This window comes from Calypte anna, chromosome 14 (assembly GCF_003957555.1).
Source record: "Calypte anna isolate BGI_N300 chromosome 14, bCalAnn1_v1.p, whole genome shotgun sequence".
NCBI classification, from domain to species: Eukaryota; Metazoa; Chordata; class Aves; order Apodiformes; family Trochilidae; genus Calypte; species Calypte anna.
In genome coordinates this window covers 11,258,117-11,277,854 of record NC_044260.1, presented here as the reverse complement: position 1 = coordinate 11,277,854, position 19,738 = coordinate 11,258,117, and the positions used below count along the sequence as shown (strand labels likewise).

Sequence of the window (19,738 nt, the reverse complement as noted above, 5' to 3'; positions counted from 1 at the left end):
CCATTAAATTATCCAAGTGTCCATCAAAAGGCAGGACAACTTCTTACCCTCCCTTCTTTTCCAGATTACTATCACAATAAACATAGAGCTTAGAACTGAGCTGGCTCAGTACTTAAAATCTGGGATGTATAAAATTCACCTTCTTGTAATTTCAAGACACTGACACTCTGTAACAACATTGCCTCTAAAATTATGTTTTCCCAGGCAAAACAAAGAGCAAAATGGAAGTGATCATATTCTATTTAAGTTATTTATCATCACACAATTACTTGCTGGATATACTGGAGGAAAAAAAATCTTTATTAAACAGGAGCATTGTAAACATGCAATTGTATCTTTTTATTCGATGTGTATAATAAAGAGAGGATTCAGTATTTCCAACATTTGTCAAAAAAAAAACTCCTTTATTTTATAAAAATCACGAGATCCATTTAAAAGCTTAAGTGAAAACGTTTTGTCAAGGATTAAACAGGAATTGACTAACTTCAACATCATTAATCAGAAATTAACTTCCACTATCTGTGCATCAGATGAGTTTGCCAACATAACACTACCAAGCAGGAAGCCTGATTCAGTATTTGTGTGTTTAGCTTGTCCAACTAACTGAACACTTACTACAGCCATATGCTAACTTTTTCTTACCACACTGACATTCTGTATGAAGCACTAACAATATGGTACCTTCAAAAAAAATTTTCCTATTAAAGCCAGAAAACTGATCCATCTACCATCAACTGGAGACATTCAGAAAAACCAGTGAGGACATATGGAGCTTTTTCCATATGCAGTAAAACTTAATTGAACAGCATTTTAATCTTTTTTCTTCTTTAGCCTTCCACAGACTTTCACAGGTATATTAACTACTCTTGGCTCTTTGGTAGCTGTCAGATTTTGTCTCGATACTGGTCAGCTAGACACCACCTAAATTTTTCTCTTAATTTCCCTGCCATGGATGTCTACCAGCTCTTTCAGAGATCTGCATTTTATCAGTATAGCAAAGTAATTCCACCACCTTTCACTAAGTTTAATAAAACTCCAGCTGCTGGGTTGGGACTTCTTTACCCTGATCTGCAATATCCATTCTCCAAAGGAGTTAACAGTGACCAGTATATACCAGAAACTACTTTATTTAGTAATTAAGGATAAAGCCCACTAAAGGCAAACAACTGAACCAGACTAAACTCTGTGCAGGTTGCTTAATGTTACCTGTGTTATAGCCCACATAGACTGAAGAACACCACTTCACTGAAATGGCTCAAAACTCTGTCTGGTCTCATAATCCATTCACTACAATTTTGCTTTTTCAGATCTAAAACATACTGGCTCTTTTGTGGTGCAGTTCAGCAGAAAATTTACTGACCATTACATATTCAGTGTACAGGTGTCATATGGACTGTCTGGATGAAAAGGAGTCCACATCAGGATCTGTATGACTGCAATGCAAAGGGGAACCAGACAGATGAAATAGAACATGGCATCGTGAAGACCTAAAAGCAAACTGGTGAAAAAGATGAAAACACAGCTTTCAAGATGAAGAAGATTAAATTTCACACTCAAATCAAAACATATTATTTTTAAAGCATTCATATTATATATACATAAAGAGCATGTACACCTTATTGTGTGCAATAAATTCTAAATAAAATAAATATAAATATCTCAGATATCAAACATACTTCAATTATATTTTCCAATTATACATACAATTATGTTGTTTACTTTTTCCATAATAGCTTGGAGGAAATGAGATAATTAGCACACAGAGTTAATTTTAATACACTGCAGGCAACCTAAGAAATCCTGCTTGCTCCTTTAGCACACAGCTGTATTACGTAATAGAAAAATCAATTTAAGCAATATAATCCAATTATAGAGCAGAGCATCTGAAAAGGTTTAGTAAGACTGAAAAAGCTGAAAGAGAAAGAAAAGGAGAAAATGGAAACAAACATTTTCATATGAAATTATTTTACTTAAGTTAAAATCTATGCTACTAACTCTCCATATAGTGTGTCATTATAGTTGCTGAGTGCTAGATGGAAGTCATGATCAATGTACAATACTCAGGTATGGTGTAAAGAGCTGCTTGAAATACCAAGCTTTATTTTTGTTTTAAAATAATTTATTACAAGATAAACAAAAAAAAATAATAAATACAAAATTAACACTCATTTACTCTCATGGCTGTATGGTATTTTCTCATCTAAATATTCTCTAAGCAATAAAAGATAAAAGCAAATATGAAAGACAGAATATAGGAGTAGAGTTCCATTTTATGATCAGTATGGTTTCTGACAGCCCAAACCATTCATTTAGTAGCTAGAATAATTATCTACTGGCATGCTGTTAATTACTGGAATCTAATTAAATATCAGGAAAGTCAACTCAAACAGCCCCTAAATGATCTTTCTCTCCATAAGGCAATTTATGCAATTTATGTTGTTTCGTTGTTTTTTTTTCCTTCTGCATTCAGGGATGAGATAGGAGGCTCAGAGAATCAAAAGCTGAAATCTGTGAAAATCGCCTCATTAACTTGAGCATGCATCTGAATAAACCCTAAAAATTTATCTGAACCAATAAAAGAATCAACTCATGTTTCACTGTGTTTAACAGAAAAAATGCTTGCAGTCTCCAACCTAGCCCAGATCTATTCCTTAGTGCAGACACACCCTCCTACAATGATCACAATTAATCCCAAAGTCATCTACATGCCAGTGCTGCAGAAGAAAACAAAAAAACCCCACAGGCTTACGAGTGAATCACTGGGGCCATTGCCTTTAAGAATGGAAGTGGTCACTAGCAGGTCACTGGTCCACAGCCAGTGTTTATTGGCAGTGACAATAATTTACCATTTGGATGTTGTTTACTCTCCTGTATTCAATTGCTTTTTCCTTCCACCTGTGAGTAAACAAGGGCCCACATCATGCACAACTCCATCACAACTGCTAATAGAGAACTGCATGAGCAGTGTCAACAAGGAGGCCACAGCCAAACCTTCCCTATCTAAAGCTGAAAATAGGACTATGACACAGTTAACAGGATGTCTGGGCTTGTACTTTGCTTGTTCTGCATGTTAAAGAGTTTTCAATACTAAAATCATTCCGTATTTCTACACGGACTTCAGGAAGGACAAAACAAGAAATAACATCTCCCAAGTCACTCATGCTGAGTTGGTTTCACTGGAACAACATCAGGTTAAGAAAAGAGTATTACTTATTGTAATGTAAAATCTTATTTCAGAGATTATGAAAAATATCTATAGTACACAGAGCAAGGAATGGGATAATATTCCTTTAAGGGACTGGTATAAATCAAGAGCAGAGCTCAGATTTCATTGTATTAACAAATAAACTTGTAACTTCAGAAATTTCCTTGTCTACATTTTCTGTATACACGAGTAAAACATACAGTCTTTCACTGAATAGCCCTAATATAACTGAATAGAATTTGATTTAGTCCAGTAATTTAATGTGAAAGCATCAACAGTTTTAAATACTTCAAATAAATAATGAAGTGTTGCTGTGAAATTACTTCGGTCTACAGAATGAATTTGAAAAGCAGACTTTAAAAGCAGTTAGCTGTAGTTGCAGTGGCTGTCCATAAGAGGGAGTTTTTAAACAAGGTATCTTTTCCACAGGAGGAAAAAACCAAACTAAATCTCAACCAACCACAAAAAAACCCCAAAAGCCAAAACGAACAAAAAACCCAAACCAAACCAAACACAAACCAACAAACAAATAACAGAAACAACCCATACCACATGTGCCAGGAAATGGTTTGCTGTGGTGACAGTGCAATGGAAAAAAACCCCAACAAAGAAAAAACAAACAAAGAATACAGGACCATCCATTCTGCAAGCTGTTTCTATTTTATTTTTAATAAAATACTTTTTAAGCTAGCTTCTACTAAAAATGCTTTATTTTCTGGAAGAAGTGACCCCATTCCCTAAGAACGTGCTACAATGTTTTTATTAATGTATATAGAATTGTGTTAACATGTATGGAATTGTGTATAGAGCCCAACATTGTGGGTGAAAAATTTACACCAAAACCCAAGACAAAAGGAAGAGATAGTGGATTTTTCCTAAGGAAGAAGACACCTCTGTGCCTAAGAAAGAAGACACTACCACTGAGGCAGAACGGTACTGCTGAAGAAGTCAGCAATGTCAATGGTCAGCTCAAAGGCTTCAGTACGGAGGAAGAGAAAGATACCCAAGGTCTTTGGAATGCTTGGTCTAATACAGGACTGGAACTGCTGTTCAGTCATAAACATCTTCTCATTTCTAATGAACCTTAACCATCCAGCTGGAGGTATTACAGTATCTCACAGATTAAAGAAAACCTCTTCACTGTCTTACCAGCTTGAGTGCCCTGCAAAATACAACTGTAACAGATGCTACTGAGATAATGATGAACCTTTGTCTCAGAAGGTATTCTGGGATAAGAATTTCACCCATTTCAGCCCACTGGACTAATAAGCTGCTCAGTGATGTTGTCTTTACTGAGGCAAAGAACACGTATGTGTGAATTGCTTGACAGCATGATGGCAACAAATGAGAGGCAAAGCTTAAAAACCAACATCCTGATCACGGAGGATGTCAGAGAGTCACAATATCCCACAGCTGAAGAACCAAAATGTCATCACTGGAATAATTGAGGAGTTGTAGATGAGTGAGTGTCATCTTACAGCTGTTTTGTTGGAGGCATAAGAATCAGAAGACACAAGATTTGTCCCAGTAGGTAGCTTTGAATAGGTATTTTTTGATACTTTTTTTATAAGATGAAAACCAAAGACAGAATATTTATGAAGCCCACTTATGAAGGCAGTATACTATTAATAAAATGCTATCAAATGTGTAAGAAAACTAAAGTAGGAGAGAAAAATTTATAACCTTCCCCTGTAAGCTACAACCTTTTTTTATATGCAAGTTGAACTCATCCAGAAAGTTTGTGAGCTCCAGCATTCCATGTCATCTTGAGAAACCAATAATCAAGAAATAAGGACTGAGGAAATCAAATTACAATATTACACAAAAATCAGTGTGAACAAGGAAAGTTTAATTCCTTAATTTTCAACAGGATACTCAATGCAGGAATTGTGGTTTACTACAGCAAAAGCTGGGAAAGTTGCTGAGAATAAAAATTTTGATGGAAGAAAAAGATAAGGGAGACATCTGGACATTTCTGAAGGAGACAGTCTGCTAATACTTTTCTCCATTCACTCCACAGAAGATTTAACATAAAATCCATAGAAAAAAACCCCCACCCAAACTAAACTCAGCTAATCAGATACATCTTAAGATTCTTCTGCTTTGTAAGAGGATCTCTGAAATAACTGTGGCAGACAATTAATGCAACAGACAGTATCTGTATATAAAAAGCAACTCCTTGTCTATAACTGTAACATACCCACATTTTTACTATCATCAAATACTGGAATCATGTTCACAGAATGGTTGAGATTGGAATGGACCTCTGGAGGTCATCTGCTCCAAACCTCTGCTCAGGCAGGGTGACACAGAGCCAGCTGCCCAGGACTGTGTCTAGACAGATTTAGAGTATTTCTAAGGATGGAGAGTCCACAGCTCCAGTGAGCAATCTGTTCCACTGCCCTCACAGTAAAAAACTGTTTCCTGATGTGTAGAGGGAACCTCCTGTGTTTCAGTTTATGCTCATTGCCTCTGGTCCTGTCCTGTCCAGCCTGAATTCACCCCCTCTGCTCCCTTCCTTAAGGTATTTATAACATTAAGAAGATCCTTCCCTGGGCCTTCACTTCATCAAGCTGACCTGGCCCAGCTCTCTCAGCCTTTTTTCATAGGAGAGATGGTCCAGTCCCTCTGTGGTCCTTTGTTGGGTTCTCAGCAGTACTTCTACATCTGTCTTGTACTGAGAACAGAAATGGACACAGTACCCCAGATGTGGCCTCACCATGGTTGAACAGTGCTGATCACCTCCTTTGAGCTGCTGGCAATATTTGCCTAATGCAGCCCAAGATACCATTTGCCTCTTTGCCAAAAGAGCACATTGCTGGCTCAGGTTCAGCTAGGTGTCCACCAGAACCACAGGTTCTTTTCTGCCAAGGTGCTTTCCAGCAGTGTGACCCCCAGCATACACTCGTGCATGGGGCTGTTCCTCCCCAGGTGCAGGACTTTGCACCTCTCTTTTGTGAACTTCCTGAGGTTCCTGGCAGCCCATATCTCCAACTATTCAGATCCCTCTGGATGGCAGCATGAGCCTCTGATGTACCAGCCACACCTCCCAGTTTTGTGTCCTAACCAAACTTCCTGCAGGTACATCCTGGCCCATCAACCAGATCATTAATGAAGATGTTAAGCAGGACTGGACCAGCATTAGACCCTTAGGGTACACCACTAGTAACTGGCCTCCACTGATCAGCACCCACTGGGTGACTATTCAGCCAGTTTTTAAAGCATCTCACTGGCTGCTCATGCAACCTGTGTATCAATAGTTTTTCATCCTCTGAGGATCTTTTAGGGCCTTACTGAAGTCCAGGTAGACAATTTACACTGCTCTTCCTGGGTCAGCCAGAGCAGTCATTTAATTGTAGAATTTTGTATCAAGTTGGTCAAGCATGACTTCCCCTTGGTGAAGCCATGCTGACTACTACTGATGATTTTATTGCCCTTAATGTGCCTGAAAGTGGTTTCCAGGATTAGTTGCTCCATCATTGTTGCTATGGTTTAACTTTCAGTTCAATAAAGAATTTAGAATTCAGCACATTGTTTATGATTTTGAACTGTATCTTCTCTCTTCTCTCAGTAAACAACATTGATGAAAACTTAAGACATACTTATTCAGGACCCAAAAAATCTGTTAATGCAGGATAAGGGTCCTCTGTGCTATCTTCACAATTCACTACCACTACAGCTATTAAAGTAAATGCTTTCCAGAACACTTAATAGATACTGCCAGCTTTGGAGAAGGAGCATGGACACAGCTGAGACTGTAATGGCATGGGTCATAACAACTTTCTGATTAAATTCATACATGGGAATTTTGGGTTTTTTTTTCAAAACAGTTTGAAAATATTTTAAGGAAACTCTTGTCTTTAGCTTCTGTTTGTTCCAAAAAAAACTTAGTTGCTTAAGTGTATTTTAGCTGTCTTGCTTCTGGCTGAAATATAGGATCAACTGATAAGATTTAATATGTATAAGTAACTTCAGCCCAGTCAGTGGTCTGAGTACATTGCCATGAGTAAATTGACTCCCTAGAAACAATCTTGAGTAGTCTGATCATTGTGGACTGAATTTCCACATTGTAGACAATTTGCAAAGTGAAGGATGAGCATATTCTCACATACACAGAACACATGCAGACTACTTCATTTGTAAGAATTTTTTGAAGGGATGTGCAAAAGAAATATATAGTATATTTCAGGTGGTCTGTGATTAACTGAGCTCAGCTTTGTACCTTGATGCTGTTCCTTGCCCTAGAGAAATAAGTCATATTCCAGCATGACTCAAATGAAAATATAGGCTTTAGAGATTGAGCATTCAAAATATTTCAAAGCTAAATATAATAAATCTATTGTTGCCACAGTCCAGAGGCTACTTATGGGGAGAAAAAAAATTTATAACTACTGTGGTTTAAAATGTATCCACAAAGGGCTCATTTCTCTGGTTGAAAGGGATCAGAACTGCAGTTTCTATGTTTCAAATCTGAATTTCTCTGAATCATCAGGATTAATATATTCAGCCCTTTCATATCTACATCCAGTTTAACCTACCCCTCTCCTGTAAAACTCACTCATCTTATTTGACAGTATAATGAGGTTTGTGTGCTCTACACATCCCTCCCTGTCTGACAATCTAAAGAATGCATTAAAATACAACTAATGGTTCTCACAAGTAGCCTCAAATTTAAGCTCTTTGCTTGTGTCAGGATGATTTTCTGAAGACCACCTGTTGTTCTTTTGTCACACTTCTCCTGGTAATGTTTTTTTTAAATTCCTCAATTACAAAACATTCTCCCAGTCTTAAGTGATGCAAAACCAGTCATTTCTACTTCAAGAGCTACCTCCACAAAAAACATGTTATCTTCTATATATATTTTTTAAGGTTTCTATTCAAAACTTAGGAGAGCTATGTAGCTCTCAGGATAATCATGTTATAACCAGGACTGATTTTTGCCCTTTAGTCCTGACTTTAGTTATTCCTTACATTACCACTTCCTCCTGCTGGTCATAAATACACAGCCTGTGCCCCTTTCAGTGTATTCACTTCCTGTTAATTTGTTTTTATAAGAGCCTGTGCATTTCCAATGTGGTAACCAGCAACCACAGCTTCACTCTCTGTATTAAGGTCTGCAGGGACTGCAGTGAAATCATTAGCATCAGCATGATAAGTATTATTAAAACCAAAATTATACTCCTACTTGAGACAAATTTCCTTCCTCCAGCAACTATACTGCTTTCTCCACAACAAAAATGTATCCTTAATGCAATCCTGTTAGGATTATATATTTAAGCAAGTAGGTTTATGAGATAAACAAAACATAGAAGCCAGGACAACATGCATCTTAATAAGAGCTATTAGGTGATCTCAAACATTCTTTTTTTTTTTTCAATAGAACAAAAGATGATCAGATACTGAGATGTATCCTTTGGTTTTCAAAATTAGGTAGATATCCTCATGTGTATTGTTTGATAAAATGATCTATTCTTTAAAAAAGTTTAGAAAATATTTCTATTTCTACAGGGATGAAAAACAATTGGAAAATATTTTAAAGCACTCATTTTTGAATTGCAGTTGATATAAACTAATTGCAGATTAATTTGCTTTTTAGATTACAGGATTATTACATGCTAATTTATATGACTTGAAGTATTCCTTTAGAACTTACCTTGGATCAGGTTGAGCAATTTCATTTTTCAGGTTCTCATATCCAAATTGATTCAGTATTGTAACCACAAGCATTGGAGCCAAAGATTGGGCAGGCTTGGTAAATAAAGCATTGGTACCAAAAACCATAGAGGAAAGTGGGGATCTAAAGTATTCAGGGAAAAAAACAAATGCACACCACAAACTTGTTAATTCCAACAGTTAATTTTAAATATATGTTTATATGCAAATAATAACCATCATACTTAGCTTTATAGTTCACAAATATTCTAGCAAACAAATCAGCTATCATAAAGAATTTAATTTTCTTTGGAAATGAAAGGTAATAAACCTCTGGAGTACATATACAGCTTTGGCCTCAATTCTGACATGACTTCCACTCAAGTTCAACTCTGTGCCCAATGAGTAATTAATGAAGGTATGTTTAGACGAACAATGCATGGAAAATTAACTACAACTTCAAATTTTACATGCATGAGGCCAGAAAAGGAGGCTTTTTTTTTTTTCTCCATGAAAGCAATAGCTGTCACCTTTGAGAGCCAAGTCCTTTACTACAATTGAATCTGTATTTCTACAAACACTGATGGAACCAGTAGGGAATTATCTGCTCTTTGGTAAAATTCCAAAAAGATCTCTGGGCTGTAGTATGCTACAACATATTATTTTCTATTTCAGAGTGATAACAGTAACTAGCTAGACTTTGAAATTTGCACTTTACATAGCACAGATAAAACTTTCTAGATGCTCTCTCTATGCTAGCAAGGCCTTATTCAAAAAATTCCCTAAGTGATAACAGATGTAATATTGGTTTACAAAATAACTCAATTGAAGCTAACAAACCCCCACAAAACCTAAAGACTTCACTTATACTGTAGTGTAATTCAATGACCTAACACCGTTTAAATTACTCTGCTGGAATAACCACAGGAACCTCTTTTAAAGTTCTTATCTTTACTTACACTAAGCTGCTCCTACAAAAAGTACTTGTGTCAAGGATCCAAGATAATTTACTGTCCTTACTTCGACACAATTTAATTTACAAAAGAGTAACATAGTAAATAGATAACATTTAAAGAAAAATAGTTAAGACTGAGTGACATACCTCCGTTTGTGCTTTATTAAATCTGCATCAACAATATCTGCCAAAGGCAAATTGAACAAACTAAATGAAGCTTGTACAATTACCCTAAAGAAAGAAAAAATATTTAAGATGGGCATAGTTCTTATACACACTTGCATAATGAAATTGTAACCAACATTCTAACACATACACCCTAACACAAAGCTGAGATGAAAAAAGAGTGCTGATCTGCCAAATAGCATTCTGAACCACCCTAATAGAGATATCTTCACTAACAATTAGGAATTAACATGAAGCCTAAAAGATGGTGGTTTTCTGCTCTTTTCCTAGACACGGCAAAAGGTAATAAACATTTGTTTCAGATTATCAGTGACTGTCATTTGAAATAACTTGGAGAAAAGAAACCTCTTAGAAAATTTCCTCTTAAAGGGACATGAGCATTATTGGAAAAGACAACATGGAAGAAAAACTTCCAAGTGAGAGAATTAGAATAGTAAAAATATTTTATATGCACTCCTATACATGCACACAGAGGCATTTTAACACACACACACACACAAAGCCAGCTCTTAAACTCCTAAGTGAAATTGTAAACTCAGGTATGATTTCTATGTCTTACTAGATTTTGAGTGTGATTAACTTTGACTTACAAGAGGCTTTGAACAACTAGAATTTTTTCCGGGGAAACCCAAAATGTATCTTCATCTTTTAAAATATGTAGGTAATGAAATTCAATTTATAGTTCACACAGGTCAGTGTTTTAGTAGCCTGTGGCTGAAATACTGAAAATAAGAATGAAAACGAGGGGAAGGGAGATAAAAGGAAAGTAAGGAAGAACATGTAGAAAGCAAGCAGTGAAATAGAAAATGAAAAAGTAAAGATGAACTGCTCTAAAAATATTGTGATACAAACAGGTCTTTATTTTAAAATAAGGCTTTCCATGTATCAGAACACAGTACTTCTGTCAAAATACTACTCCTTGGCACCATACTTACCCAGTACCAGAGAAAATATGACTGAGTACTGGTTATCTAACAGATACTCAAGGCACTGATAGTTGTTTTGCAGTGCAACAAACTATCCTATATATTGCACCACACATGCAATACAAAATGAGGTCTGAGCTTTCCTAACAAACAATCTCTTAAGAGTTCCTTCTTTAACTTTTCTGACAAGTGAAAAAGAATAGAAAGAAAACTATAAAAGAAGTAGTAAAATCTTCATGCTCTCAAAAACAAGTGTCCACTTTGTTAAAATTATTTAAGCAATGTCTAGGAACAGGGAAGTGTACCCACTTACATGTTTGTGGTGAGATAAAGTGCCAATAGATAATAGTGTTCTGGCCCTAGAACAAACATGACAGCAGCAGCTACTCCTTCAAAGTAGAAGGAAAACAAGATGATTCTGTAATAACCAAACTTCTTCAATGAAGCATGACTGAGAAGAACCAGGCACTGAAAGGATAATACATAAACAGACACGATTAAAAGACATAGTAGAGTATCTCAGCATTAGGAGGGTTATAAAGCATAAACCAGAAAAATATTACTATCCACTAAAGAAAAAACTAGACCAAACCTTTCTAAAAACTGCAATGCAAAAAAAAACCACCAAAAAAAACCCAAACCCAACCAAACAAAAAAAAACCAGGAACTGAACAAAGAGATCTATCTAGTAGCTGTTCCTATGCTACCTCTACCAGGTAAGAATGGTCTCCTTTCACTCAAAACCTACCCAGCTGAGAACTATCATATCCTGAGGAAAATACTTTTCCCCACACTGCCTAACTATTATTTAATGCTGATGACCTTCATGTTTGATATCCTTTGAAGAAATTACCTTTGCAGTATGTTAACTGTAAACAGGTACCCTTCTATCTGAATTTTAACTGCAGATAAAAAATATTTTCAATAATTGCCTTCTCATTATTATTACTACTTTCACTGGCATTTATAGAAAGCAAGCATGACATCTAAGTTGATAAAGTAACCTCACTAAGACAACTGACTGAAGCAAGATAGACTTGTGAAGAAAGGCAGGTGCCAGAGGACAATACACAGAACTACATTTTAATTCCACCAGTCTTAACCAAGCATTAATTAATATGAAAAGCAGAGTCAAGTAAAGCTCATCAAAATGGGTATTCAAGTGCTGATTATAGTATAAAAGTTTTATATTTTTCCTCACTTTCCACTTTAAATAGGGCATTTTGTGATGCACCATGATCTTTTTGTAATGAGTCTATGTCACCAACCTTACATGTATGTGGTTGCTCACCACTGTCACAAAAAGTACTCACAAACTATAGAGATAAAAGTTTTGTCCTTGCTCTGTTACAAAGATGAACAGTGCAGTTCAGATGACAAACAGGAAAGAATTTTATTTGTACATTTGTTCATACATTTAAATATTTTAACATAATTAATAAAATGAATGATGCTACAAGTCAGACAAAGATTACTGTGGCAAATACTGTTTTAGAGAAGCTCAAGTTTTCCACCTGAAGCAAAAATATCTGAAAAGGGTGGTATAAGAAAACAAAACAACCCATGAAAGAAACTTAAAAGCTAACTCCTACCTCTTGGGCAGATCTTTCAGGGCATTTTGCATAAAGTGCTTACACTAGAAGAATGGTATAAGAGCATGGTGTAAGGCCTGCTATTGGTCATAACCATGACCTTGTCTCCCTGTCAATTGAGGAATAACCCTGGTCTCAGATTACTTATTTAGAAACTTCCTTACCACCTGCATGCTTCTAAACTGAATATATCTAAGACTAAAGTTGCAAATTTAAATTTGTTTGCCTACATTTATCAGGAAAAAAAGTATTTCCTTGTAGGCCAGCTTTATATTCACACCTACTACTAAAAAGAACCTGGAAGAGACGAAGCTGAATTCCATCTTAGTACAGAGCCACGGTGATACACAGTTCATAAAAAGCGGCTTTATTTTACATGCACTGCGGGTGCTTATTCTCCAGTAAGTGACAGTTCAGGGACATTGCCACCAGAGACATTCTCTTTATCACATCTTGAGTTCAAAGGGACAAAACCTGAGAAAACAAGGTCAGAGCAAACTCTCTACGGTGTCAGTGAACTACAAGACAAAGAGTCTCTGGGAAGCAGAGAGAGAGATGCATTTCTGAAGATTGTTCATTTCACAGTGTTGTACTGATTCTATCACAAAAGTGATTGTTATACATTGAGTGTAAAATTATTTAAGCTTCCTAGCTTCTCTAGTTTCTGTTTTATTTCTAAAGTTTACCTGATAACTGTGTTACATTAAAAAACTATTAAGCCTGTGGTAAGGATAAAAGTTTGAAAGGAGAGTTATTTAGGAGTTACAGAACAGAAAAAGGTATTTTTAGGATTTTTTAGTTATGCATGCAAAAGCCAAAACAGTAACTGAAATTGAGCTGTGAAATTCCAGTTGTGCTTTCGTTGTATCTTCTTTTAATATTACTTCTTGAAAACCATGCCATATTCATTAAGATACAAACTGATTTTCGACATTTCTGAACAGCCTCAGCACCTATGATATGAAAGTCAGATTTTGATATTCTTTCATCACCAACAAGTAAACATAGTGTGAGTTTTAAGAGATCCAATGAAACAATTTAGAAGGGAATGAACAGAATTGTTTTGTTTGCTGCAGTCAAGTCTGTTTTCATTCTCTGGGATATATTTTTCCTGCATTTCTTGTTCACATGCTACTCATTTGAGTTTTCTCTACCAGTTCATTACTCCCCCATTCCCTGACTCAGGTCTTGACTCGAGAATGTCTCTCTCTACCCTGTAAATGTTCCTGCCCAAGACAGGAAACAACAAAATAAATGGGAACATGTTATTCTCTAAAAGCAGCTATTAAGAGTTATGACTGGTTCTTATGACTGAGATTGTACATATTTCAACAATTATTTTAATATCTAACATTTCTCCTGGTATTTTGTGCAGTTTATCTCAGAAGCTTCCTGAATAAAAGATTATTCTTTCATCATGTATTTAAATCAAAATCAAAGAGAAAAGAATTATGAAATCTAATGACTTTTTTATCTTGACCATATTCTTTATTCCATTATATTTATATATTACAAACCCTGTAGGATACAAAACAGTCTTGCCTTTCATACTCACATCTCAGTTTTATAAACTATTATTCTACCAGTCTGTCTACTTGTCTGTTCTCACTACCCTACCCTTGACACCTGGTTAACCTGTACACAGAGGCACTTTCTTTTAGAGCACTGGTGAGAGAGATTTCTTAGTATAGCCAATGGCTTATGTCAAGTACAGCATTTTGTCAGCAGTGCAAATGGATACCTTAAACTAATGAAAACTAGTAAAACACCATGTTTTCATATTTTGAAATCAAAAAGTGTAACTACCTACCTGAGGACAAATAAATCCTGCTCCATACATGATACTTCTTATTGAGGAAGAAAGAACATCCTTAGGAATAAGACTATCTGCAAAGATCATCATAAAATTGTTGCAGAAGGCTAGGTGGAAGACTTGGAAGAAGTTCATTGTTACAAAAAATAAAAAGTTTTTCTCTGTCATAATCTGTTTGGTCAATGAATTACAGAGGTCCAGGACAGAAGCTCCATCACCACGTTCCAGATTAGCATTCTCCATAACAAATCCGTCGTCTGTCATATTGACTGGTACTGTATTTGCCTGTGTAATACATGCAGGCTGTTGCTAATGCTGCTACCAAACAGTGAATGCCCTGAAAAATAGGCAAAATTTTCCATATTATCTGAAATGAGCCCACAAAAGAGAATGCTTGTTGATCCGATTAATGTTGCTACTTGGTTATATTTAATAAGCTGAAGTCTACTTCTCATGTCTTGTTGAAAATCTCTGCAAAGAGAGCACACTGTGCTAGAAGCACAAAGGTAAGCAGACCATCAAAAGCACATAAAGGCAACGATGAGGTGAAGACCACTTAGCCAGTCACCCTTTCTTTTCAAATGTTTCCAGGAAACCAAGGAAGCAAAAAGGCTAATGCATATAAAGGAGCTCCATATAAATTTGAAAACTGGCGTTTTGAGCGCATGCAAACTTTGAGTTGTCCTTGAATATACCCAAAAAGAGGATCATTAATGGCATTCCATATCATAAAGACAACCTGTGGCAAACAAGTAAGAAACACAACAGAGTTTATCATCAGCGTGATTTATCTGCAGAGGTCATACAAACAGAGAAGGAATACACACCTTAGTTAGTTAAAATAAATCTCTAAAGAAAGATGAAAGCTTTTCAGGTCAAAAGAGACCCCAGACCAAATTCTTAAAAGTATTTAGAGGTTTAGAGTAATTCTGAAAAACAAGAGGAGTAAGTAAGCAGGTGCCCAACTACATTTTGAAGTAAACCTCTGTCTCTAAGATTTCACTCCTTCAAAACCTTTTATATCTGGGCTTTCATCTTGCAAACTCCTGATACTACTCTCACAGCAAGTAATTCAAAACATAAGCTGGACCATTACTTTCAGGAGACCATTTACAAGAGTCACTGGTGGATAATGACTTGCAGAATAAAGGCAGTATTTAAGTACCTAAACAGTCCATAAGAAAGCACTGATGTCAAGCCTATCTACAGCTGAGGTAAAAATTAGTTTAGAACATCACTTCAAGCTGTCAAAGGTAAAAATCTTTCAAGCAATTAAGTTCTGGAGATTTTTAGTCTAAATACAGTAAAGAATATGCTTTATGTGTACCATCAATTGCTTATGCATTAAGTAATTTTAGAATTATTTTACCATACAGCCATGTGCTATGCATCCAACTCAGAAGTAAAAAAATCACTGACTTTCTTGTAACACAAACACATACCACAGTAATAAAAATATTCCAGTGTGCAATACCTGTGCTTGATGAAATGCTACTTCTGAAATTTTGTATCGATTTAGGAACAGTTTAACGTAGTAGAAATTGAAGATGCTGTTCATCATTCCAGCACCTAACGTAGTCATGGAATATGCCAGTGAGTTAGGATGAATTCCCAAAACAAACTTCATCTTCCACGAGCTCACCTCTCTTCTCCCTCAAGTTACAAAAAAAAAAAAATATATATATTAATTGGTTAAATAATTTTACAAATTAAAATTACATGGGAGATTTGCTTGTCTTGGAGGTATAGAAATGGATTCTTAGAAGAAAATTTCCCCATTTTTACCTCCTTTTTAAAAAAATGCAAGACATTTTACTGAGTTGAGACATTAAGCACAAAATTGAACAGATGCAAATTTTAAGCCAATGACAATTCTACATAGAATCAATGCTTAAAAATCAATGGAGCATGTAGACAAAAATTTTAAAAATCCCTCAACATAAACATCAGCTATTGGAAGCACTAATTTTGGTGTAGAGTTCAAAGTAATTGCATATATTTTGCATCTTTCTTGCTAGCTAAATGGTTTTAAAATTATGGACTGTGTAGGAATGAAGTGACTCAGTTCATATCCTTATGTACTGCATTGCTAGGAATGTCAAAAGCAACATTCATTTAGTTGAATATTTCTTGTCAGCAAATACCAAATTTCATCCTTGTCTTTTTAAATGTTAATTGTTAACAAGCCATGGAAACAATAATTTTACCTAATAAAATAATGAAATACAAATAGAAGAAATAAACCAATCAAACAACTTTTCAATTGATCTTTCGAGGTCCCTTCCAACCCCAAGGATTCTATGATGATTCTATGATGATAATTGCTTAAACATTTTCATTGTATAAAAGACTGCATCAAATATAATCTAGCAACACACACACATTTTAAAAGTGTCCAAAAAAAGAGAGATTCAGCCTCTGAACAATATAGTTCTTCAATGTATCAAACAGATGAACAGCCAACCATTTTTAAGATGCTTTTTCCATCTATCTAGCAATTACCTTAAGCATGCTTGGTATAAACTATGCCAGTTAGCTCCAGGGCACCTCTACCTTTTAAAAGAGGGTAATGACTATCCATAGGTTGTCCTTGACCACATTTCATTCTATAAGCTCAATACAAAAATACTTCTCCCAGGTCTGTTTATAACTGAGGTTTTATTTTACATCTATTTGTAGGAAGCTGTTTGCCATTAATTCAGAGAAACTTCAGGTTCAAATTTCAGCCTTACTGTGTACACAAACTCCAGAGCTTTACAATCTGCTTTTTGTCAATAGTTCACACTTTGCTCCTCAGGATATTAACAATTTTATCCTACATGGAATTTTCAAATATTCACCAAAAGACTTACTTTGAATATTTGCTTGCTCAGCATGATAAGCAGATCTATAAGCAGCTCCCTGAACTCATAAAAATGACCATGAAAGAAACAGGAAATGAAACCCAAGGCTGTTTCCAACCTTCCTGAGGTTTACAAACTGGCTGAAAACAAGCTGCTGCCAGATGATGGAGACTTCCTAAGTGCTAGGCAAGAGCCAGGCAAAAGCCACAGGTGAGGAAGGGACTGGGTAAGGCAGAGGATGAACAACAGTTTATGCCCCCAAAACAGAGAAAATCAATTCTCATAGAGCAAATAAAATGTGGATGCATTTTTGTATGTATACTTAAGATGTTCTAATATGAAACATGATTCAATGAACTTCAGTTTACAGGGAAGAAAAAAAAAATCAAGGTGAAAAAAAACATGCAGGTTTTTCCCCCTAAAGCAAAGGTATCTGTAACAATATGAATGGTTTTTACGTACTTGAGAAGGACTGTGATGTGTATTTTCAAGGTTATTTTTCACAAAGCTACAGCTGTAGAGACAAATCCATTTTCAGGTGATTAAATTTTGCTTTTTTGTAGCAAGTTTGGTTTCATATTTACTGAGCAACCTAAAATGACAAATAGGGTTACTGAAAGGATACCCATTTGAAATGTTTGCTTTTAAAAATAAGTGTGATATTGCTAACTGGGAAAGTCATCATGTTAGTCACAAGTATCACTTTATTCAAAGAAGTGCACATTCAAGTCCTCACAAATACACTTTATTAAGTGATTTATGTAGTAGATATTAGGAATTTTGAAAAGGTAAACATCTCTATTTCTCTCTGAAGCCCCCTGCATGGGTAGACAACTGGGAGACATCTCCTTTCCCTCAAATTCCATAAGCTCCAAGGATATCTCACACTAACTTCACCAGCAACCTAACAGTCATTTCTCAAATCACATTTGACTTGATTCCTTCCTATACACAAATTAAAAAAAAACAAGGTTCCCTCAGCTTCAGAAAACAGACAAGTAAGAAAGAAGAAATTAGGAATTTCTTCAACAAAAGCCTTGTAACAATGTGCAATCAAGCCATGACTAATTGTACGACACGGGTCTGACACAACTATTTGCAGTAATTGGTACATCTGGCCCAGTACCTTGTTTATGAAACAGGTTCAATTACAAGTTGAGGTACTACACTTCCTTTCCCAGAAGACGTGCTCTTTAATTGTACTACAATGAAATCATGCATGAGTATCTTCTCCCTCTTGTTAATAGTCAGCCTTTATATAGAAATTGGTTGAACCACAGGTGTTGACATTTTGTGATTCACAGAAGGCAAATAATTTTCAGAAATTCTTTATGGTTACAACTGTGTTAATACACAAGCCAAAAGAAGGCTGCTTAAACCAATGAGACACAACATGACACAGCTTGCATTTATCCCAGAGCTGGACAACAATCACTGAAAGAAACTAGAACGTGAGTCTGAAGTAGAGATGTAGGTTTCCCAAGTAATAATAAACTTGACTGAAGCTCACTGGCTGACCTCATGCTCTGCTGTACTGGGTCTCAAACTGCAGTGTAGCCCCCCTAGTCCTGACAAACTGGTTGGATACACTGGTGTCTTCCTCATCTTTCCTCCATGACTTGAACCACAGAATAAACGCTGTCCTACACTCGAGGGGTAACACTAAGGGGAAATGCTGCTCTAAAACAGGGGAGAAGCAAAGCCCCCTTGGAGCAGAGGCCCTGAGGAAGCGGAGTCATCGCAGCCCAGACTGCTGGAGGGCAAGGGGCTCTGGAAACTTGCAGCACCTCAGGACTGCAGGTGCTCATACGTTAAAACTAGGCAAATCAAGCCAGATTTTCCTCAGCAGCTGCCCAAATCCGGGGCAAAGCTCCCACTTCCCTGTAAGGAAAAGGAAGCCATCGGTGACTGCCCGAGGGACGGAGACGGCCGCGCTGAGACGTGACAGCAGCCGCCACGGCTGCCTGCTCCACCGGGGATCCACTCTTTCTTCCCTTTTCGTACTCCGGCGCCAAATCTCCCTCTGGAGACGGCGGAACGCGGCCCACACCTGGGGGCGACGCCCGCGAGAAGCCGCGGCTCAGGGTCCCAGCCCCTCCTCACAGGCTCTTCCCTCAGCGTTCCCCGGGAGCTCCTTACACGGGACGACGAAGAGACACAGCTTTCCCTACAGTCACGATGCACTGCCCCACCCCAGCCTTTGCCAGCTCTGCTCCGCCGCAGACCCACCGGAATACCCCGCAGCAGCCGCGCCGCACCCCACCATTAACCCTTCCGAGCCCCTGCGACCACCGCCCCCTCTCACAAGCACTAACCCACCTCCTCTGACTAGAGGCTGCGCAGCTGCCTGGCGGGGCGTGATTAGCCCGGGACACTCTTCTCTTTGTTTTTATTGGCGGCTCGGCACGAATCCGCTTCGTGATTGGTGCAGACTCCTTTCGATCTGTCCGGCGGGCGGCTTCTCATTGGCTACCTGCAGAGGAGGTGAGGGCGTTGTGTTTGAATCGCGGGGAGGCGGTGGGTGGGTGGCCGCTGGTTGCCACGTTGCCGCCGGCAGCTTCGCACA

At 37.1% G+C, this 19,738-nt stretch overlaps 1 protein-coding gene across 1 annotated transcript; it reads right to left on the bottom strand.

The window, feature by feature from the left end:
- Nucleotides 1-1,336: 1,336 nt before the first annotated feature.
- On the bottom strand, nucleotides 1,337-19,555 carry LOC103536883 (transmembrane protein 180; the record flags this gene model as incomplete). The annotated part of the gene is given in 12 exon segments (XM_030460035.1): nucleotides 1,337-1,498; nucleotides 8,859-9,002; nucleotides 9,960-10,043; nucleotides 11,238-11,392; nucleotides 14,327-14,575; nucleotides 14,577-14,678; nucleotides 14,680-14,784; nucleotides 14,787-14,861; nucleotides 14,863-14,921; nucleotides 14,924-15,068; nucleotides 15,804-15,982; nucleotides 19,492-19,555. Coding segments are annotated over 12 exon segments (1,497 nt in total), but the record flags the coding sequence as incomplete, so codon positions are not given.
- Nucleotides 19,556-19,738: the final 183 nt, after the last annotated feature.